This window comes from Poecilia formosa, unplaced genomic scaffold (genome assembly GCF_000485575.1).
Source record: "Poecilia formosa unplaced genomic scaffold, Poecilia_formosa-5.1.2 Scaffold124, whole genome shotgun sequence".
NCBI lineage: Eukaryota > Metazoa > Chordata > Actinopteri > Cyprinodontiformes > Poeciliidae > Poecilia > Poecilia formosa.
The window spans coordinates 1358767-1375649 of NW_006800063.1; the positions used below are offsets into that span (position 1 = coordinate 1358767).

Sequence of the window (16883 nt, forward strand, 5' to 3'; positions counted from 1 at the left end):
AGCTGATGTCTAGCATATTTTCCTTGCATGCCGCTTGCACATTTATTTTAGACACGGGGTCAAACAAACTCCCAGCAGCTCAGCCAAATGCATTTCTTGGCTCAAAACAATAATCAACATGCTAATGTTGTTTAAACCAAAACATTCTTCCCCGGTTCCATACCTCCTTCGGCCCCCGCGATAGTGCAAAAAAAAAAAAAAGTAATGGCAGGCTGTTTCAATTTGCACAAGAAACAGTCCTTTTGAGGTGCTGGAACGCAGCAGGGGGACTGAGACTTAACTAAACAGTGAGATCTCCTTCTCCTTCCAAAGGAGGAACGATCTGCAGCTTGCGGTTTAGCACAACTCTTTAGGTGTGCACAGAAAAGCTCGGCCTAAACGTGAGACGGGTTCCCCAAATGACGAGTGCAGCGTATCTAAAACAGTCTGGAACAAGCCCCACAGGTCTGAGCACCGAAAGCTGTACGTCTTCTTGAAAAGGCAGAGCGTTAGTTTGTGAAAGGCTCCAGGGCCCTCAAGGTCCTGAGTGACTCTACAAACCACAGTTGGTAATTATAAACAGGATGGAGAGAAGGATGAAAACTGAGACATGGAGAGTATCTGGCAGAACGAGGAGAGCCACTAATTTTCCACTTTTGGGAAAATTCAGCCTGCAATTAGGGTCATGCACTGCCAGAAACTTGACATATGTGCAACTTGCATTTAATATATTGGACCGGATTCTGAGATGACAGCAAGAGAAAAAGAAAACAAGAGGAGCTGGAAAGATGGAAAACTATGTCACGCTTATGGGGCTTTTCTTTTTATTTGCTTGTTTGCTTTTTGTTTTTGTTTTTGCACCTTTTAGTCAGTCAGTCATAGACACAAATAAGGGACGTGACCAAGTCTGTGGGGCCATTTATTCAAATCAGGAGTATAAACACGATGCACACTGAAATTCCAGGTTACCACAGATTACTCCTGAAGGAGGGAATGAGTATGAAACACTCTCAACCGCTGCGTGTCATGATATGTAGCCTTTCCCAGTTTCTTGGCATCCAGACTTGTTTTGTTACAGTTTCAGACTCCCAGTTTTTTTTTTTTTGTATTTTTTTTTTTTGTTTTTCTTTTAAACTACAAATAATACGGGAAACTCGCTCTTTGTTAAAGACAATTGCCAAGTGTCTTTCTGGAAACCGTTTATTAAAGGATAATTCATGCTCAGACATAATGCTCAGGCTTGTTTTACAGGATCTGTTCATTCCAACGTTTGAGCTGCGCTGCTGAGCTGCGAGTTAAATCAGGTCCACCATGCTCAGCTAAGCAGAAAGATATGATGGAAACAATATTTTTCCACCCAGCATAGCGGCTGAATTTCAGCCATCATGTGCTACATTCAAAAAAAGAAAAAAAAAAATCTTTATTGTTTTAAGGGAAACCCAAAGTTATCACTCATTTTAAGTGACTTTAGAACAAAACTGTAACATTGAAACATAACTTTGTGTCTTGACATATCAAGCAAAGCGTCCAGTTCTCAACTGTGTGTCTGCTCCAATACGCATTAAATGACTGAATGATTTCTAATCAGAATCATCTTGTGGACACACACAAAAAAAAAGGAATTTGACTTTGGTTCCACTTTGTTCTCGGGAAAGACGTTTTAAATATAAACATATATAAACACAGTGTGCATGTGCTGCTGGTTCTGACTGAACCAGTTCTCAGTATATGACCAAGTTTTGCAGAATATGATAATGATCTGGTAATGTTGGAACACAGACCCAATGAAAAGCTGAGGAACAGTGAGTTCAAAGGTGAAATAAAAATAAAATTTCATCCTTTTTGGGGATTTTTGCTCCCTTCATATTAAGATCCGGTTAGACTACTGAGAAAAATAATCTACACACTCTAAGCACTGGGTCCCTTTTAAGCTGCATGTCCCTTGTTGTTTACAGTGTTTTGCAGCATCATGAGAAGAAAACCCGATCTTTAAATCTGCAGCAAGTGAGAATTATGAAACACGAAGGAAGTCAAACCGGACAGAGGAGACGGTCAGAGGCTTTCAGAGGTGACGACCGGGTCGACAACATCAAAGTCCTCGGAGTACAGATCTCTGATGACTTCACCTGTTTGAAAAATATCGGGAATCAGGGAAATGCAGTACGGCAGACAAAAGGGCACCGCCCACAGCGAAAGGAGTTGAAAAGGTCATTTAAGTGACCCTAACAAATGCAGCTGCCGCATGAACAGATATTGCCCAATACTTCTCACATCGTCCCCAAGAATTTTTCACCTATTTGAATGGTTTATCTATTATTTATTCTTTTTTTTTTTCTCTTTAACATCTTACAGACCAATGTGCTGAAGAGCCCAGAGAAAGTTTCTCTCATTTAACTCCAGCCCAGTGGTCTCAGACTCCACACCTAGAGGGCCAGAGTCCTGCAGCTTTTAGACGTCTCTCTGCTTCAGCACACCTGGCTTCAGCATCAGCTCGAGCTGTGTAGAAAAGTGCGACTGCATATTAGCGAGGCAGTTTTGCCATTTAATTAAAGCGCGGAAAGACGAGGGACACATGTAAAAGTTGCAGCACTCTGACGCTCGACGAGAGGACTTTGAGACCATCGCCACTGGCTGGCAGGTTCAAGGTGTTTTCAAAAGAAAACATTAAAGATCTTGTATTTATTTTTAAAAGATATTTATATCATGACATATGGACTCGCTCATAAATAGGTGTTTCTGGTGGATTTACTTTCAGCATCATGAACTTTTGCTTTTGAAATTCAACTATTTTTCCCTAAAGCTATTCAGAATCAATCAACTAAAGGGCTGCCAACTTTACAGCAAACGCAACAACTGCAGGAACATTTACGAGTGAAGAATAAAGAGAAGAGGGAGCTGAGAGTGGGAACCGAGAAATAGTTATTAGCTCAGGTAAGAAGGTATCAACTTTCCCTCACAAAGGAAAAGCAGATGGGTGGAGGGAGGGGGGGGGGGAAGGAAAGAATGAGCCTCACGAAGGTTACCGGATAATTTGTCAGAAATAAATGCTGTGTAATCAGCTCGTTTGTTTGAAAGCAGGCAGGTGAAATATATACTCATTGTAAACACACACACACACAAAAGAAAATCAGTGCACTCTTAATTATTCATCTGAACTTTCAATGTGCCGTTAATGGACCGAACAATTTTATCTGGAGCAGTGCTTGCTTTTGTTGTGGCTCACCAAGATGCCTGTGTTGCATTTTCCTTTCTGTCTGGGATATCCAGACCAGGCTGGCTGTGCAGAGGTTTGGAGTAAAACACATGCAACATCTGAGGTTAAAAAAACATGCAGTTGTGTAACAGAAGACGACGGGCGACACTGAGCTTGAATTTGGCTGTAAAACAATGTTGGGGACCCATTTTCACTGGCATCTAAAAATGATACCAGCTGCGGTTTTCAGTCCCTTGCAAAAGTATTTATATTAGTTCAGTTTTCTTTTCTTTTTTTTAATTCTCAGATTTTGACACTTTGTATAAAGACAAAGACAAAGACAAAATCTGGTTTTAAAATATTTTCACAATTATAAATGTTTATTTTTCTAAAAAATACCTTGAGCTTCAGTTCCAGGTTCAGGACTCATGGAGTGTGTCTCTTCTAGCTTTGCACATCTAGAGATTAAAGTTCTTGACTATAATTCTGCAGAATAGCTGAAGCACAATCAGTCTGTGAACATCAGGTTTCAATTATCGCAGCAGATGGTCAGTTTAATTTAGGTCTTGACTTTGACCGGGCCATTTTAACATGAATATTCTTTAAGCTCTATTAGTGTAGTTGGGACAGTATGTTTAGGGATGTTATCCTGCTTTAAGTTGATCTTCTGTAGCAGGTTTTCCTCTGGGATTTCCTGAGGAAATCTCAGAAATCTCTCCATTCATTGTCACATCAACTATAACCAGCTTCCCACAGCATGACGCTGCCACCACCAGGTTTCATATTTCGGGACGTTGCATTTGAACTGAAGTGACACGTTTGTGTTCTTGTGTTCTCATTTTTGCAAGGTAGCCAGACGGATTCAAATATGATCTTGTCTGACCAGAGCCTCGTCTGCAACATGTGCGCTGCATTCGCTGCACGGGTTGTGGTAAAATTTTATACGGGTCATAGTTATGACTTTCTTGTAAAAAAGGCTTTTGTTTTTGCCACACATTAATAAAAGTCAGAATAGTTGAGTTGGTTGAGTTTCAGAATATTGCTCTCCTTCATTTCTTATGAATTGAAGTGGACGCTTTCCTCTTTTCAGAAGATAAACGCTGCTCTGCAGGATGTGAGGTGTTGGAATGTTTTAAAACGTAAACTTTATTCTTTATCCGGTCTGTGTTCTTTTGTCTTCTTGGTGCTGTTTGTTCCCTGATGTTGTCATGCAAACCTCTGAGGCCTTCACAAAGCAGCTGCACTTTAATTAATTAATTAGTTAATTAATTAACGCTGCAAATTAATTACACAAGGATGGACTCTACTGCCTACCTGACTTCTGAAAGCAGTGGAGAGCACTGGACTTTATCATGGGGCTATCAGAGTTACCATTCAGATTTTCTGTAGTAAAAATACAAAAATTATTAATTTCCTTCCACTTTGTAGCTAAACATCGCTGTATGTTGGTCTGTCATGTAAAATCTCAGCATTTGAGTTTATGTTCGTAACAGGATGAAAGCCGTAAACGGGTTGAAATTCAGAGTTATAGTATTTTGGTACTTTTGTCTTTGTAGAAATGTGTTCTTTGTGTGGACAGCGTTGTATTTATTCTGTTTTCCTGTTATTCTTGCTTCCTTGCCACCTTTATACTTATTGAATTTTGAATCCTTCTTTCATATAAATAATTTTCAAGCGTTAACATTTACCATTTTATTGCCACGTGCCGATTTTACAGCCGATTTTAATTTAGGGGAGACCGGGTATGGTTGTAACATGGGGAGAGTTGTAACACCACCAGTTCCAACAATCAGGGATAAGATAGGAGTCACATGATCATTTCAGCATTTACCCGCTTCCTCCCCAATCCCATATTGTGATTGTCAAGGCTGGAAACAGGCACATGCAGATACTAAGGAGAAAAAACGGATTTTGAGGTAAGAAAGTAAATAGGGGAGACCGGGTATGGTTGTAACACTTTTTGCTCCAGCACCTTTAACTCACAGAATTTTTGAGCTAGAGTTTTCAAACTTTTATAAAAAATACCCACATTTGTTTACTACAAATGGCACCAATTCAAACATCTGCAAGAATATCACAGACCTCATGAGGTCTATTTTCAAACTTATGCACAATACTGAAAAATCCTTCGGCGATAATATTTTACTTCTCAGCTTAATGCCGAACAACCTGAGTGAGCATTTACAATGTCTTAATCTGAAATACTGTTAGAGAGAAACAACGTTTGTGCTACAGCTACCATGCTAGCGCTAAAACAAAAGTCACCTTGGCTTCAAGCGACGATGTCAGCTCACGAAGTTTTGAGCTGAAAACATTTGGTGGCGTTTTTATGTGAAAGACGGACGTATGGAGCAAAGAACCATAAGTTACTGACTGTCAATGGCAAACTGAAGGATATCTCAACTGGTCAGATTCTGCTGGATTACTTAAGGAAAGAAGTAAAACCAGAACCAGATAGAGGAGGTAACATCTGACAACATGAAAGAAGGGTAAATGAACAAATCATGTCAGCAGAAAGCCAGCTCAAATAGCCTCCTCAAAGGGACCACCTCTAAGCAGCCACATTGTTTGACATCTGTTTTGCAGCTTTGCTCTGTGCAGCGGTTTGTGTTGAGAAAGCAGCGTGCGTATATCATCTTTGGCCCGGATCCAGGGGGTCCGGGCTGCTGGCTGGGTCGTCCAACGCAAGCGTTTCACGGGGAGGGCAAACAGCCAAACAAATCGGACAACCAGCGATGATGAGCCGTTCCACCAAAATCTTCCTGCTTAACGCTAGGGCTTAAAAGATTCACTAAATAATAGTTTGCTAAGTATGCTAAGCATTTCTGCATAGCCACCTTGTAAGGAAGCCCTCATACTTTTTTTTTTTTCTCCATTTCTGTGTTTGTTGCCCCCGTTAATGTTTAATACAACTGAGCCCTGGAAGCACATTTGATTTAGGTTTCCCTGAAAACACTGTTGGAAATTTCACTTGTCAAAAAATATTTCACATCAGTCAGTTGTGGCCAGCACAGGGCTAGGCTTTATTTTGGATTAATGATGCCCTTTGATACTGTGACCTGTTCTCGGACACTTATAATTTCATAGGCTGCGAAGAACACTGAACATACTCTAACGCATGTATCACCTCTTCCTTTTAAAACATCGAGGTTATGGGAACATTCCTGCAGGCTTCTGAAATTTTCACCTAAGTTTAACAGTGCTGACAGCTGTCAGGCGCTGCTTTCTTCTTTTCTTGGCGAGACATATTTCCAGACACATTCATCTTAAAATATTAGTGTTCCAGATTTTTGAACATTAACTTATGTTGACCCCCACAGTGCAATAACATCAGGAAACAAATCATAAGAATCCCATCTGATTCAGATTTGAACATGAAAACTTTTTTTTTTTTTTATTTCTTGCTGACTGCCGAAATCTGGAGAACTGTGAGAGACAAGAGAATGTAATGTTAAAAACATAAATCTTCACCAGCACAAGACTCAAAATAATATATCACTGGGATATAGCTGGCACTCTGTACTGAAAGTAGCGTTCAAGAGGAATATTACATTTCACAGATATCATTGTAAAGGTTTCGTAACGAAAACTGTTTTAAATTTCAACATGCCACACACGACATTAATAAGCAGAGGATAACTGTTTTGAAAAAGATAATTTATTTTATTTTATTTTTTCAAAGCTGCATTATTTATATAAAAAAAAGATATTACAGCACCGGAAAAGCAAGACGCTTAGGGGTATAAATGAAACAAAGCAAAAACCAAAGCAATCACAGAATGCTTCATAAAGGCAACCTTCATCTCTGACACGCAATAAATCAACCTTACACCACAAATGATGCTCCGCACCAAATTCAAAACAAACACAGACAAAAGAAAAAAAAAAATCACTTAAAAGTGATTTATTGAGAGAAGTAATGTGTTGTGATTTTAGCTATGGCAAGCCAAAGGTGGCAAATTCAGATGTAAAAAAAATACAAACATATAAACATGTTGGTTTAACTTTGAATAATAACGACAATGAAAAGAATGGAACAGAAGAAACTTTTCTTCATCAATGTCTCATAAAAAAAAAAGGACTGTACATGTTTATAGCATTACGACATTTTTATCCAAACACTCCCACCACTTGGTCCATGTCCTGGAGATTTGCTCTGGGGAAAAGCGTTAAAGACAGACCTGCTCAACTAAAACAATGCAAAGCATCTTGAGTTACGAGGCAGCACCATTCGAGCCACATATCTCAATCTTTTTAGTGTTCACAATTAACACATTAGTCATGTTCTGCATTTCATAGGCAAGATCATAATATTGATACAATGCATGAATGATGTGTCCAGCACTAAGACAGAGAGAGAGAGACAGAGAGAGAGAAAAGTCATCAAAAGGCATATTGCGTGATTTATCACTGAAGACAATGAAATGGCTGTTTCTGCTGCTACTTAACAAAGGAGCACCTATTTGGTTTTTAGCTTCTTGGGCGGGACTTTTTTAAGTTCCTGGTTCTTTTGATCCTCGGTAGTGTCCTGGTCAGGGTGAGTTTGGGCCGCCTTTGACTCGTGGAGCTGTTTAAGGCTGAGAATTTGCTGCTCCTTCGTGGTTTCTCGTTGGGCCAGACGCAGGAGACGTTTCAGGGTCTTCACCTTTTCCTTCAGGTGGCCATTGGCTTTCTCCAGAGTACGCACTCTGTGGGAGAGAGTCCTCACTCGCTCCTCCTCCTCAAACAGAGCTTTCTGAACTGTGGAGCACAGCAGCTGAGAAGAGACAGAAAAAAAAATAAAAATAAGAGCGTTGTTTATTCAAGCTTTCCACGTAAGCAGTTTTTAGTTAAAAAAAAAAAAAAAAAAAGGGGGGAAACTCGCGTGGCATATGTGATTAAATGTCAGTAGCGAATAATCATGGAAGGAAAGTGACACATAATTCAAGTGGAAGGAAATAAAAACATAGCTTTGGAAACTGTTTTTCAACCAAAAATCAGAAAAAACTCTTTGTTTATTTGAATACTGACCACTTTAATTTTATATAGGGACATCAATAACATTAATCTCCTCTTTGCAATGCACAGTGTTACCTCCAGGATATTATTCCTCTTCAGAATAACTTTTACTTTTATAAGCATTCTGACTAAAACCATGAAGGGACATATTTTTCTTTCCTGTTGGTTGACAGCTTTAAAGCGTGTAGTTGCTCCTTTAATAAGTAAAAATATGGCTATGGCTTATTTAACGATGTGATTCTGAAATGAAAGATTTTTCTTGATAATGCTGCCATAATATTCCTTTGTTCTGACAAGTTTCCTGTTCTGTTGTTTCTGCGTGGGGCCGTGTGTTTTGGGAAGAGCAGATTTTGTAAGCACGTCTCAGCTGTTAGTCTGATGTGCTTGTCGATGACATGACATAAACTTCCGCGACGGCATTTTGGAAGCAAAAAACCAACCCGGGCCAAAGTTTTGGACGCAACTTTGAATTTCTGTTTATAATGAGTTTGTAAAAGCAGCATCAGTTTTATGGATTTTGGCTTAGGGTTACTGATATGCACCATTTGCTCAGTTTGAGGAGCGATATGGAGAAGATTTACAAGAGTCATAACTTCAGGGCTGACGCAATTAAATCGTGACGATCATGACTAGATCAACTAAACAAAGATTCTGTTAGTTGATGTCACATGGCTACGTGGAAACTATTGGTAAGACCTGCTAGGGGCTTGAGCCGACCCCATAAAGTCGTGAAAAAGAAAAAAAACAAAACTTTTTGTTACATATATGATGTAGAAGTGCTGGTTGGATATGGCCTATTCTTTGTGTAAGTCACATGAGGGAACGCTGCTGACAGGCTCTTTGGGCCCAGAGCCTGTATCAACAGCTCACAAGTCCTCCAGGATATTCCAATGTTTGTATAAGAATGGGCCAAAAAAAAAAAAGAGGTTATTTTTGGACGCTTGTAGCTTAAAACAAGGGATTTTGGGAAGAGAAACATAAAACAGTGAAGGGGAACAATGTGAAGGCAATCCTGTTTCTCATGCGTCTTGCGTAAAGTAGCGTGTGGTGAAAGTGAGGAAAAGCCAAATTCAGATGTGGCTGCAGACAAAGGTGTGTGAGAAACTCTGTGACTTTTGTGCTTTTGGATCTTACAGCAGAGTTCGATGCTCCCATCTTGTTCCTCACTGAGTGGATAGAAAGGAGGATTGGCTCTCTGAGTGACAGAATGTTTCGTGTTAGTACTGACAATTTCATGTGCTGCCTCTGCCCCTCTTTCTTGCGGTCCTCTTCTGTTTTCCTTACATCAGAGAAAACACGACCTTCTGTTTCACTGCTACACAGACGAATGTCAGATCTGCTTATCTCTAGCACCCAAACATCCATGCAACGCTCGTCTTCATGGTAGTAAAACACCTGATTATATTCAGGCCTGATAAGCATCCTGCCTACTACATTTTGTTTTCTGGAGATATTACATTTGACAGAACATAGACAATTTTGGAATAATTGTGAACTCCGTTTAAATTTGATAAATCAAATCTGTTCTGCGAAAAAAGTTCTTCCAGTTAAAGCAAGCAAAGCAAAACTTAATCGAGGTTCATCTAGGCATGACTTGGAGAGAGTAATACATGCCCGCGACTGCTGCAAAGCACTTTATGCCCCATCAACTCTTGTTCAAAGAGTTGATGGGGGTATCTTCTTCCATGAACACATCTCACCTTTCCTGGCCTCTTTCTCCTCTGTACCTTTCAGTATCTTCTCACTTCGTATCTTTCTTTGCAAACCTCTAAGAGCTGACCAGCTGCTTTTAGTTGTCCCAGGTGGATGTTTAAAGGAGCTCAACGTTTTCTGTTATGACTCCCAACCTTTGGAACGAACTGCCTTTAAACATTAGACAGGCATCTGCTCTTCCTGTGTTTAAGTCTCTTTTAAAACACATCTTTTTTCAATCGTTTCCAACCAGTAGTGAGTTGACTGGCTCGTATTATCTGTGTAGTATTTTTGAGTCTTTCTTTGTGTTTTGTTTTTCTTTTTTTTTTTAATCTATTTTTGTTAGTATGTAAAACAAAAGGTGACGCAGAATCAGATTTTAATGAAAAATTGAGTAAGCTTGACTGCATGTGAGAATAAAGATATGGAAAAAATGATTCTTATTATATAAAAAAAAATGACAACACAGTAAACCAGCTATGCAAAGACCCTCTGTTTCACTGTTCTGGGCTGAAGCTCAACATGCCTGCGAACCTGAGACAGATGATCCAAAGACCTGGACCCTTCCTGGCTAAAACAAAACAAAAAAAAAATTACCTCCATATGCCTCTGACTGTGTTTCTTAGATTTCCTCAGCAGACTCTAATGCTTCCACATGGGCCAGCGGGACGACCGATGTAAATTCTCTGCCATCAGATAACAACCACTGAGGGTTTTGCGGAAATGTAAAAAATGTGCTGCCGACCCACATCATTGGTTAGAGCGTTACTTGTTGTAATATTAGCTGTGGACTCTTTCCATGTGCTTTCACTTTGGTCCCGGAGGACTTTCCTTAAAAGTACGGAACTTTAAAACGGAAAAGAACCACGTTTAGACGCCGAACAGGGAAAAGCAGAAAGTGTTAAATTTAACACCTTACCAACTTTACGTTTTTTTTTTGCGCCCGCAAATGATTTTTACATGAGGACACACTCGGTCTGAGGTGGAGCACTCCAAGATTATGGCTGTCAGAGTTGCTGAAGTTATTCAGGAGACTTCTACTTTAGTTCTTACTGATTTTCTTTATGTTTAAACTGTTTTTCTTATGAAAGAATTTGCGGATTATGTAAGATGTAAAAGATAATCTGATCTACAGCATTGAAGGTTTTTGGCCTGTGTTAGTTCCCATGGTGACCAACCGTTGGGCTGGCAGATGGATGGCACTGCTTCTGTCTGCTTCATATTTCAAGTAAAAAAAAAAGTCTGTACATACTCTGCAACAACCGGGAAACTTGTTCTTTCTTTTGGATAAGAGAGAGAAAAAAAAGAAGAAAAAATTACATCATTCATCTCTCTCAGATTTCTCTCTCTGGAAAACCTTGGAGTTGATGGATCATCTGGGTAGAATTTATTTTTCTGTGGTCTCCAGCAACTATTGTGTGCGATTGGTGAGAAATGTGACGTCGACGTGCTCCATCCACAAAAGCAGAGAGGATTGACGTCGCCATGAGTTTCGGCACAGGAGTTTCTATTAAAGTAAGAAGGTCCCAATCAGAACGATCTTTGTTCTAATTCTTCCTGCCTTGGAGTGGAGAAACGTCTCTGACCTTCCGGAGTATGCACAGACCATAATTCAACACAGTGTCAGGTTAAGGGTTTAACGGCAGACACACTTTATCTTCTGGACAAAAACTTTACTTCGCAACCTGCAAGTCTAGTTGGATTCAAAATTCCTTCTATGGATACAGTCAAAAAGGAAAAGACAGCATAAGTGGTTGCGAATTCTTATTTACTGCTGCAGGTAAACATGTATCGCTTGTGCAGTTAGCAGTAAATAACTTGTCCTGTTTTTAAGCAGCAAGAGGCACAGTGGTACGGTTGTTTCCAGGAGGTCAGCCCTCATACTTGCCCCACTCACTGCTTTGCTGCCCTGCCTACCTCTCTCCACAAACACTGAAATGTGTCTGTTCTCACTCAGCAAGCTTCGTTTGCAATCTCCTTTCTTTCTAATTGTTCTGCATTGATGTCAGAGATGTAATGAGGGGTAGGGATGCTCATAAGGACTTTTTTTCCCTCTATTTATAAGGTAAATACAGCAAAAATTACCTATAATTTTCTCCTAAATAGTTCAAACAAACCAAAAGTTAAATATCTCAAGGGCATAGATCTTTCTAAAAGCAAATCCAAGTCAGTCAAGTGCAGCAGAGCATGTTTCAAGAACCCCTCGTGCCCCCAATAAAAAAAACTGAACCATCCCACATTAAACCGAAAACAAGTGGCTATTAATGTCCAAAACGTCCCAGTTTACCATTTAAATCGCAGTCAGCTCAAGCATGTTCTTATAAGTCGGATCAAGAGTATCTATCAATTATAGCAAGTAAAGTACCATCATGTTTCTAATTCTGCAGAGTTAAATTATCAAAACAATGATCTATTCAAAAAATTTTGCTTTGTATTTATAATCACAACCCTGATCCAAAGATTAACGGAAATCCATGGCAGATTTCTTTTTGCATGAAAAGCCAGAAAATAATTGCGAACAGAGGAAAAACAAGGCCGGACTACATCTGATATATTAGACGGAGCAAGGTCACTATTTTTATATTGTACCATCATTTAAGAAAAGGCACACACTTTTCTACTAAGGGGTTACCAGTGATGTTTGGATGGGAAAACAACTCTCCTCAACAACATCAGCTTATTGCGAAAAAGAAAGAAGGCATCTGCTTGTTGGGTCCTTCTTTTATTAGGTGCATGAGTTTGTGGTAAGTCTCAAAAGCATTTTATGTGTAGCAGTATATTTGATACGGCAATGAATGCTCTATTCCTGGCTTTAATTTCCTCAACAATTCAGTTATTGACTCTTGTGCTTTTTCAATTTTCCTTCAGACATTGCAAGTTCTCCGTCTTGCCAAACCTCAAGAACTGTGCTTCTGGTTTCTCGTGCATTAAGAACTTTTTGACATGCCAGCTTTTTCCATCATTTCATTGCAAACAAAGGGATGTAGTACCTAATCCTTTTTGCGTGTTCCACAATATGTCCAACTTCTGGGTCTTTTGAGAGTAAACTTTTGTGAAACAGTTACAGATGAACCAGATCGGGCTATTTGACCAAATGCCTGAAACAGAAGACTCAAGTGACTCTTTTCAAAGTCAAACTTGTATACTTATCTCTGCTGTGTCCACATTAGAGGACACAACAGCAGAGGTCAAATTTCAAGACCTTGAGTGTTAAAGGCGTCTAAAATCTGTTCATATCAGTCCTTAGTTTATGCATCAAACACACCCTGAAACATGAGAACCTGCAGTCAATAAGGGTCTTATTGTTTAATATGTTTAATAAACATATTAAATAAATGCTTATTTAATACTGCTGATATTAAATAAAAGCAGTGGAAATTGAAAATTGCTGTTTACTCCTTTTCCTGCCAAGAAACATTAGAATCCAAACCCTCTGTGTAACATCACCATGACAAATCATTTGTATATACAACACTTACCCGGAGGGAATTTTCACATTAATATTTACTCATTTGGTATGCACTTGCTAACTTTTACCATTTGTTACACATAAGATAAAAACTGTTCAGGGCGGTCAAGTCTTAGAACTTCACTGAGGATCAAATTTAGAGTCTTTACCAGAGCAAGTCTAAGTCAAGTCTAGAGTCTCTGTGTTTTTGCACCTTGGGTGAAAGTCACAGACGTTAAGTCTCCATCTTCAGTGCATACGTACCCGGCTGTCCTCTTGAGCCTCCCACTCTGGAGTGAAGCTGTGGACTTGAGTTCCTGGTGTGCAGTTGGAGAACTGGAAGAGGCTGGCAAACATGCGGTGGTTCTCTGGAGTGTCGGGGAAGATGGGGTCCTGGAAATTAACTCCATGTGGAATAATGTTGTAGTTTTCATCCATCCTACATGGCATAAAGAGCACAAATGCGTTTAGTAAAGAAAATGAAAAACAAAGCAAAAAGTGTTTGCATGTCTGACTAAATCCAGACGAAAACACACGTCGATATGAATTTATCCATGTAGCACATCAAAACAACAGATGGCGACCAAAGTGCAGTGCAATTCAATAAAATTAAGTAACGGGACGACAACAGGGTAGCATACACATGCAATAAAGAGTGTTTTGAGCTATCGCTAAATATGAAAGTTCGCACGAGTAACCTGCCAATTCATTGCATAGAGACATACCTGTCAATGTTTCAAAAATGGGGGAAGAAAATATAACTATGTAATTTGCTGGCAGACTTTGATCTAACATTATAAAACCCTGAGAAGCATGTGGATGACTCAACCAGTAAATTACAAGGTGTGAGGGATTTATGAAGTGTGTTTCATATCTTCAGGAAGTTTTGTGTTATTCATCTGGATTTCATTTCGAGGCCCTCGGGGAACGTCCTCTGCCTCGCCGTCCCTATCGTTAGTATGTCGAAGTGGCAAGGGAGCGCTCATGTTTTCCTTCAGCAGATGATGTCAAAGGTTAGATGTAATCAAGGGAACTAAAAGTATTTGGAATTGCAGAGTCAGGGTAGAGTATGCAAACCTGAGGACGCCAGAAGAAGAAGAAGAAGAAAAAAAGTGAACTGAAAGAACATCAGGTATAGTAATTGACAGTGCATATCGATCATTTTTAGCATTAATGCAATGAAGTTTTCTTTAACAGAGGAAGTAGAACAACAGAGAGAGCAAAAAAGTGGGCCAAATGTTTTCCAGCAAACGTATGGCGTTAGCAGCAAACTCAGTCTGTTTTGATGGATCCTGAGGGATGTCCTTCGATGATTTTTTTTCAGTGTTAGGCTGTGATTTATCCTGTCTGGGGAGCATGTACTCATGATTGACCGGAGAGGCTATTTTTGTTCAAGAAGATGTTTTGGGGGAGAGGAAAAAGAAATGTCCCCTGGAGACTTGATAAGAGATCTTCTGTAAGTAACTATTGCTAAGCAGCTGCAACAAAGCTGATTCAAAAGGTATTTGTACTGAGTTTATGGTGACACCTCAAGACATGAAGCATTTAAAGATGTATCTACTTTATTTTAAATAATTCATATTTGAAATAAATGTTATCCAAAGTTCAAATTCCTCCTACAAATATTATGTAATACAAAAATCTCTTATTTAAGCCTAAGATGAAACATGATGAAAGTAGTCAGCCTTAGAAAGTAGGAACCTTTATTCCTACTAATCATCTGCTGCTTACTGGATTTAGTTTGAGCGGAGCCTTATGTTTTAGACCCTTACAAAGTAGAGGATAATTATGAAGTTAAAGGAAAATGATACATGGGTTACATTTTTTTTTTCTAACAAATAAACATCCTACAAAATATCATTTGTGTTCAGCCATTTGAATGAATACTTTGTAGAAACACTTTTGGCTGCAATTATAGCAGAAAATCATTTTGAGTATGTATCTACCACCTTAAGTTTAGATGGTAAAACTGTCCATTTTTTAATACTTTATTGATCCCAAAGGGGAATTGTTGCAACTGGTATTAATTCAGATTCTTCAGAGAGTTATTGTAGATAGTGATGGCTGTTGGCACGAAAGATCTCTTGTAGTGGTCTGTATTACAGAAAATCTGAAGGAGGCTTTGGCCAGAGACGATCCTTTTTTCACAAGACAGTCTCGTGAAGAAGAGGGTGGTCAGGGTTGACCATTGCTTTCTTGATTTTTATGACGAATCCTTCTTTGAATCATCTCCTGAGGTTCCATCTCCCAAAAGAGTCAATTGGTCACACTGAATTTTATTTAAGGGTGTCAGAGTAAATGGGACTCAAACAGCAAAACACATAAATGTCCTTCCGTTTCACAATTACCCACTACTTTGTGGTATTCATAGTAAAATATGTTAAAGTTTGTGTAACTTGGGCACAAGGCACATTAATGACAACCATTAACCTTTAAGAGAAGCCCTAATAAAAGACGTGCGTATTTAACATTCTCAGGGTCAGAGAACCTCCAAACTCAATGGCAGTAATCAAACACATGATAAGGGTCTTATTGTTTTAGTTATTTGTGCATATGGCGGAACAGTTTTCAGAAAAGGTTAAATTAATTGCAGAATTTCTCAAGAAACAAAACTGAGAGGGTGCAACCGGGTCATGCATGTCAAATTAGGACAGCAAGTCTGCGCACTGGAAGTGTTGGAGGCAAACTGCTCCAAACATAACAAATGATGTAGTCTTTTAAACACATGTGGAATAATGCAAAGGGGAAATGAATACCCCCCCCTTCCAAAAAAAAAAAAAAAAATACTTCAGGAGAAACTGACTCATATCACTCCTTTGGGTGCCATAACACTTCATCCCAGATGCATGCATGCATGGTGGTTATTTATTAATAACTCAATAGAGCCCATGAATAGAGGATGCAGACTCTGTTCACCTTAGAAAGAAGTAGTAGTTGTTGTTTTCGGTGACGCTGTAGGAGAAGCAAGGCAAGTATCCCAGGCCACTGACGTTGAACCTGGAGCCGGCGGGGACCTCCAGCATGCTGCCCCAGGACTGGTCGCACAGCAGCTCGATCTCTGCGGAGAAGAGCAGGTCGGTGTCGTGCTGCCACGGCAGGTAGTTGTACACGCTGTAGGACTCTTTGTGCAGAGCCAGCACCTTGGCAAAGACGATGATCTCCGCCAGCTCAGCGCGACACGCTTCCGTCTGCGGTCTCCAGTCGTGGGGTAACTGACACCCCCAGCTCCCATCGGTGCCGCCAGCTGCCAAAAAAACCCCCAGAATAATCCACATGATGCGACGGAGAGGACACATCTGTCGCTCCGCTGGGCGCTTGAAGGCGCACAAGACTAGGGGTGGATGCAATTAAGTGGGGTGAGGGGGGGGGAAGGTGTTTCACATGTGTTTTCAGTTATGCAAAAAATAATTTTTCTCCTGATCTGTTGTCGGATTTTGCAAGATGAAGAAGCCCTGAAGATCGCTCCAGTCAGTGTAATCCTGCTAACTTGTCCGACCAGAGCTGCAGCCTAACCACGCCAGCATCCTCTGCAATAAACTGCCCCTTACCTCTGAGACAAGGCGAGAAGAAAGG

The 16883-nt window shown here is 39.9% G+C and overlaps 1 protein-coding gene across 1 annotated transcript; it reads right to left on the minus strand.

Annotated features, from left to right (window-relative positions):
- Positions 1 to 6808: 6808 nt before the first annotated feature.
- ccdc3b (coiled-coil domain containing 3b) lies at positions 6809 to 16883 on the minus strand. The gene is made up of 3 exons (XM_007561290.2): positions 16227 to 16883; positions 13575 to 13749; positions 6809 to 7928 (listed from the first exon to the last, which is right to left on the minus strand). The coding sequence occupies exons 1-3, from the start codon at positions 16604 to 16606 to the stop codon at positions 7632 to 7634; spliced, it is 852 nt and encodes a 283-aa protein (XP_007561352.1). The 5' UTR covers positions 16607 to 16883; the 3' UTR covers positions 6809 to 7631.

Bases quoted from the DNA above. Each gene is read 5' to 3' on its own strand.
- ccdc3b (XM_007561290.2), bottom strand. From the start codon at position 16,606: ATGTGTCCTCTCCGTCGCATCATGTGGATTATTCTGGGGGTTTTTTTG. The intron at 13,750-16,226 runs GTGAACAGAGTC...TATGCCATGTAG, and splicing joins AACTACTACTTCTTTCTAAG to GATGGATGAAAACTACAACA. The intron at 7,929-13,574 runs GTACGTATGCAC...GTCTCTTCTCAG, and splicing joins AGGCTCAAGAGGACAGCCGG to CTGCTGTGCTCCACAGTTCA.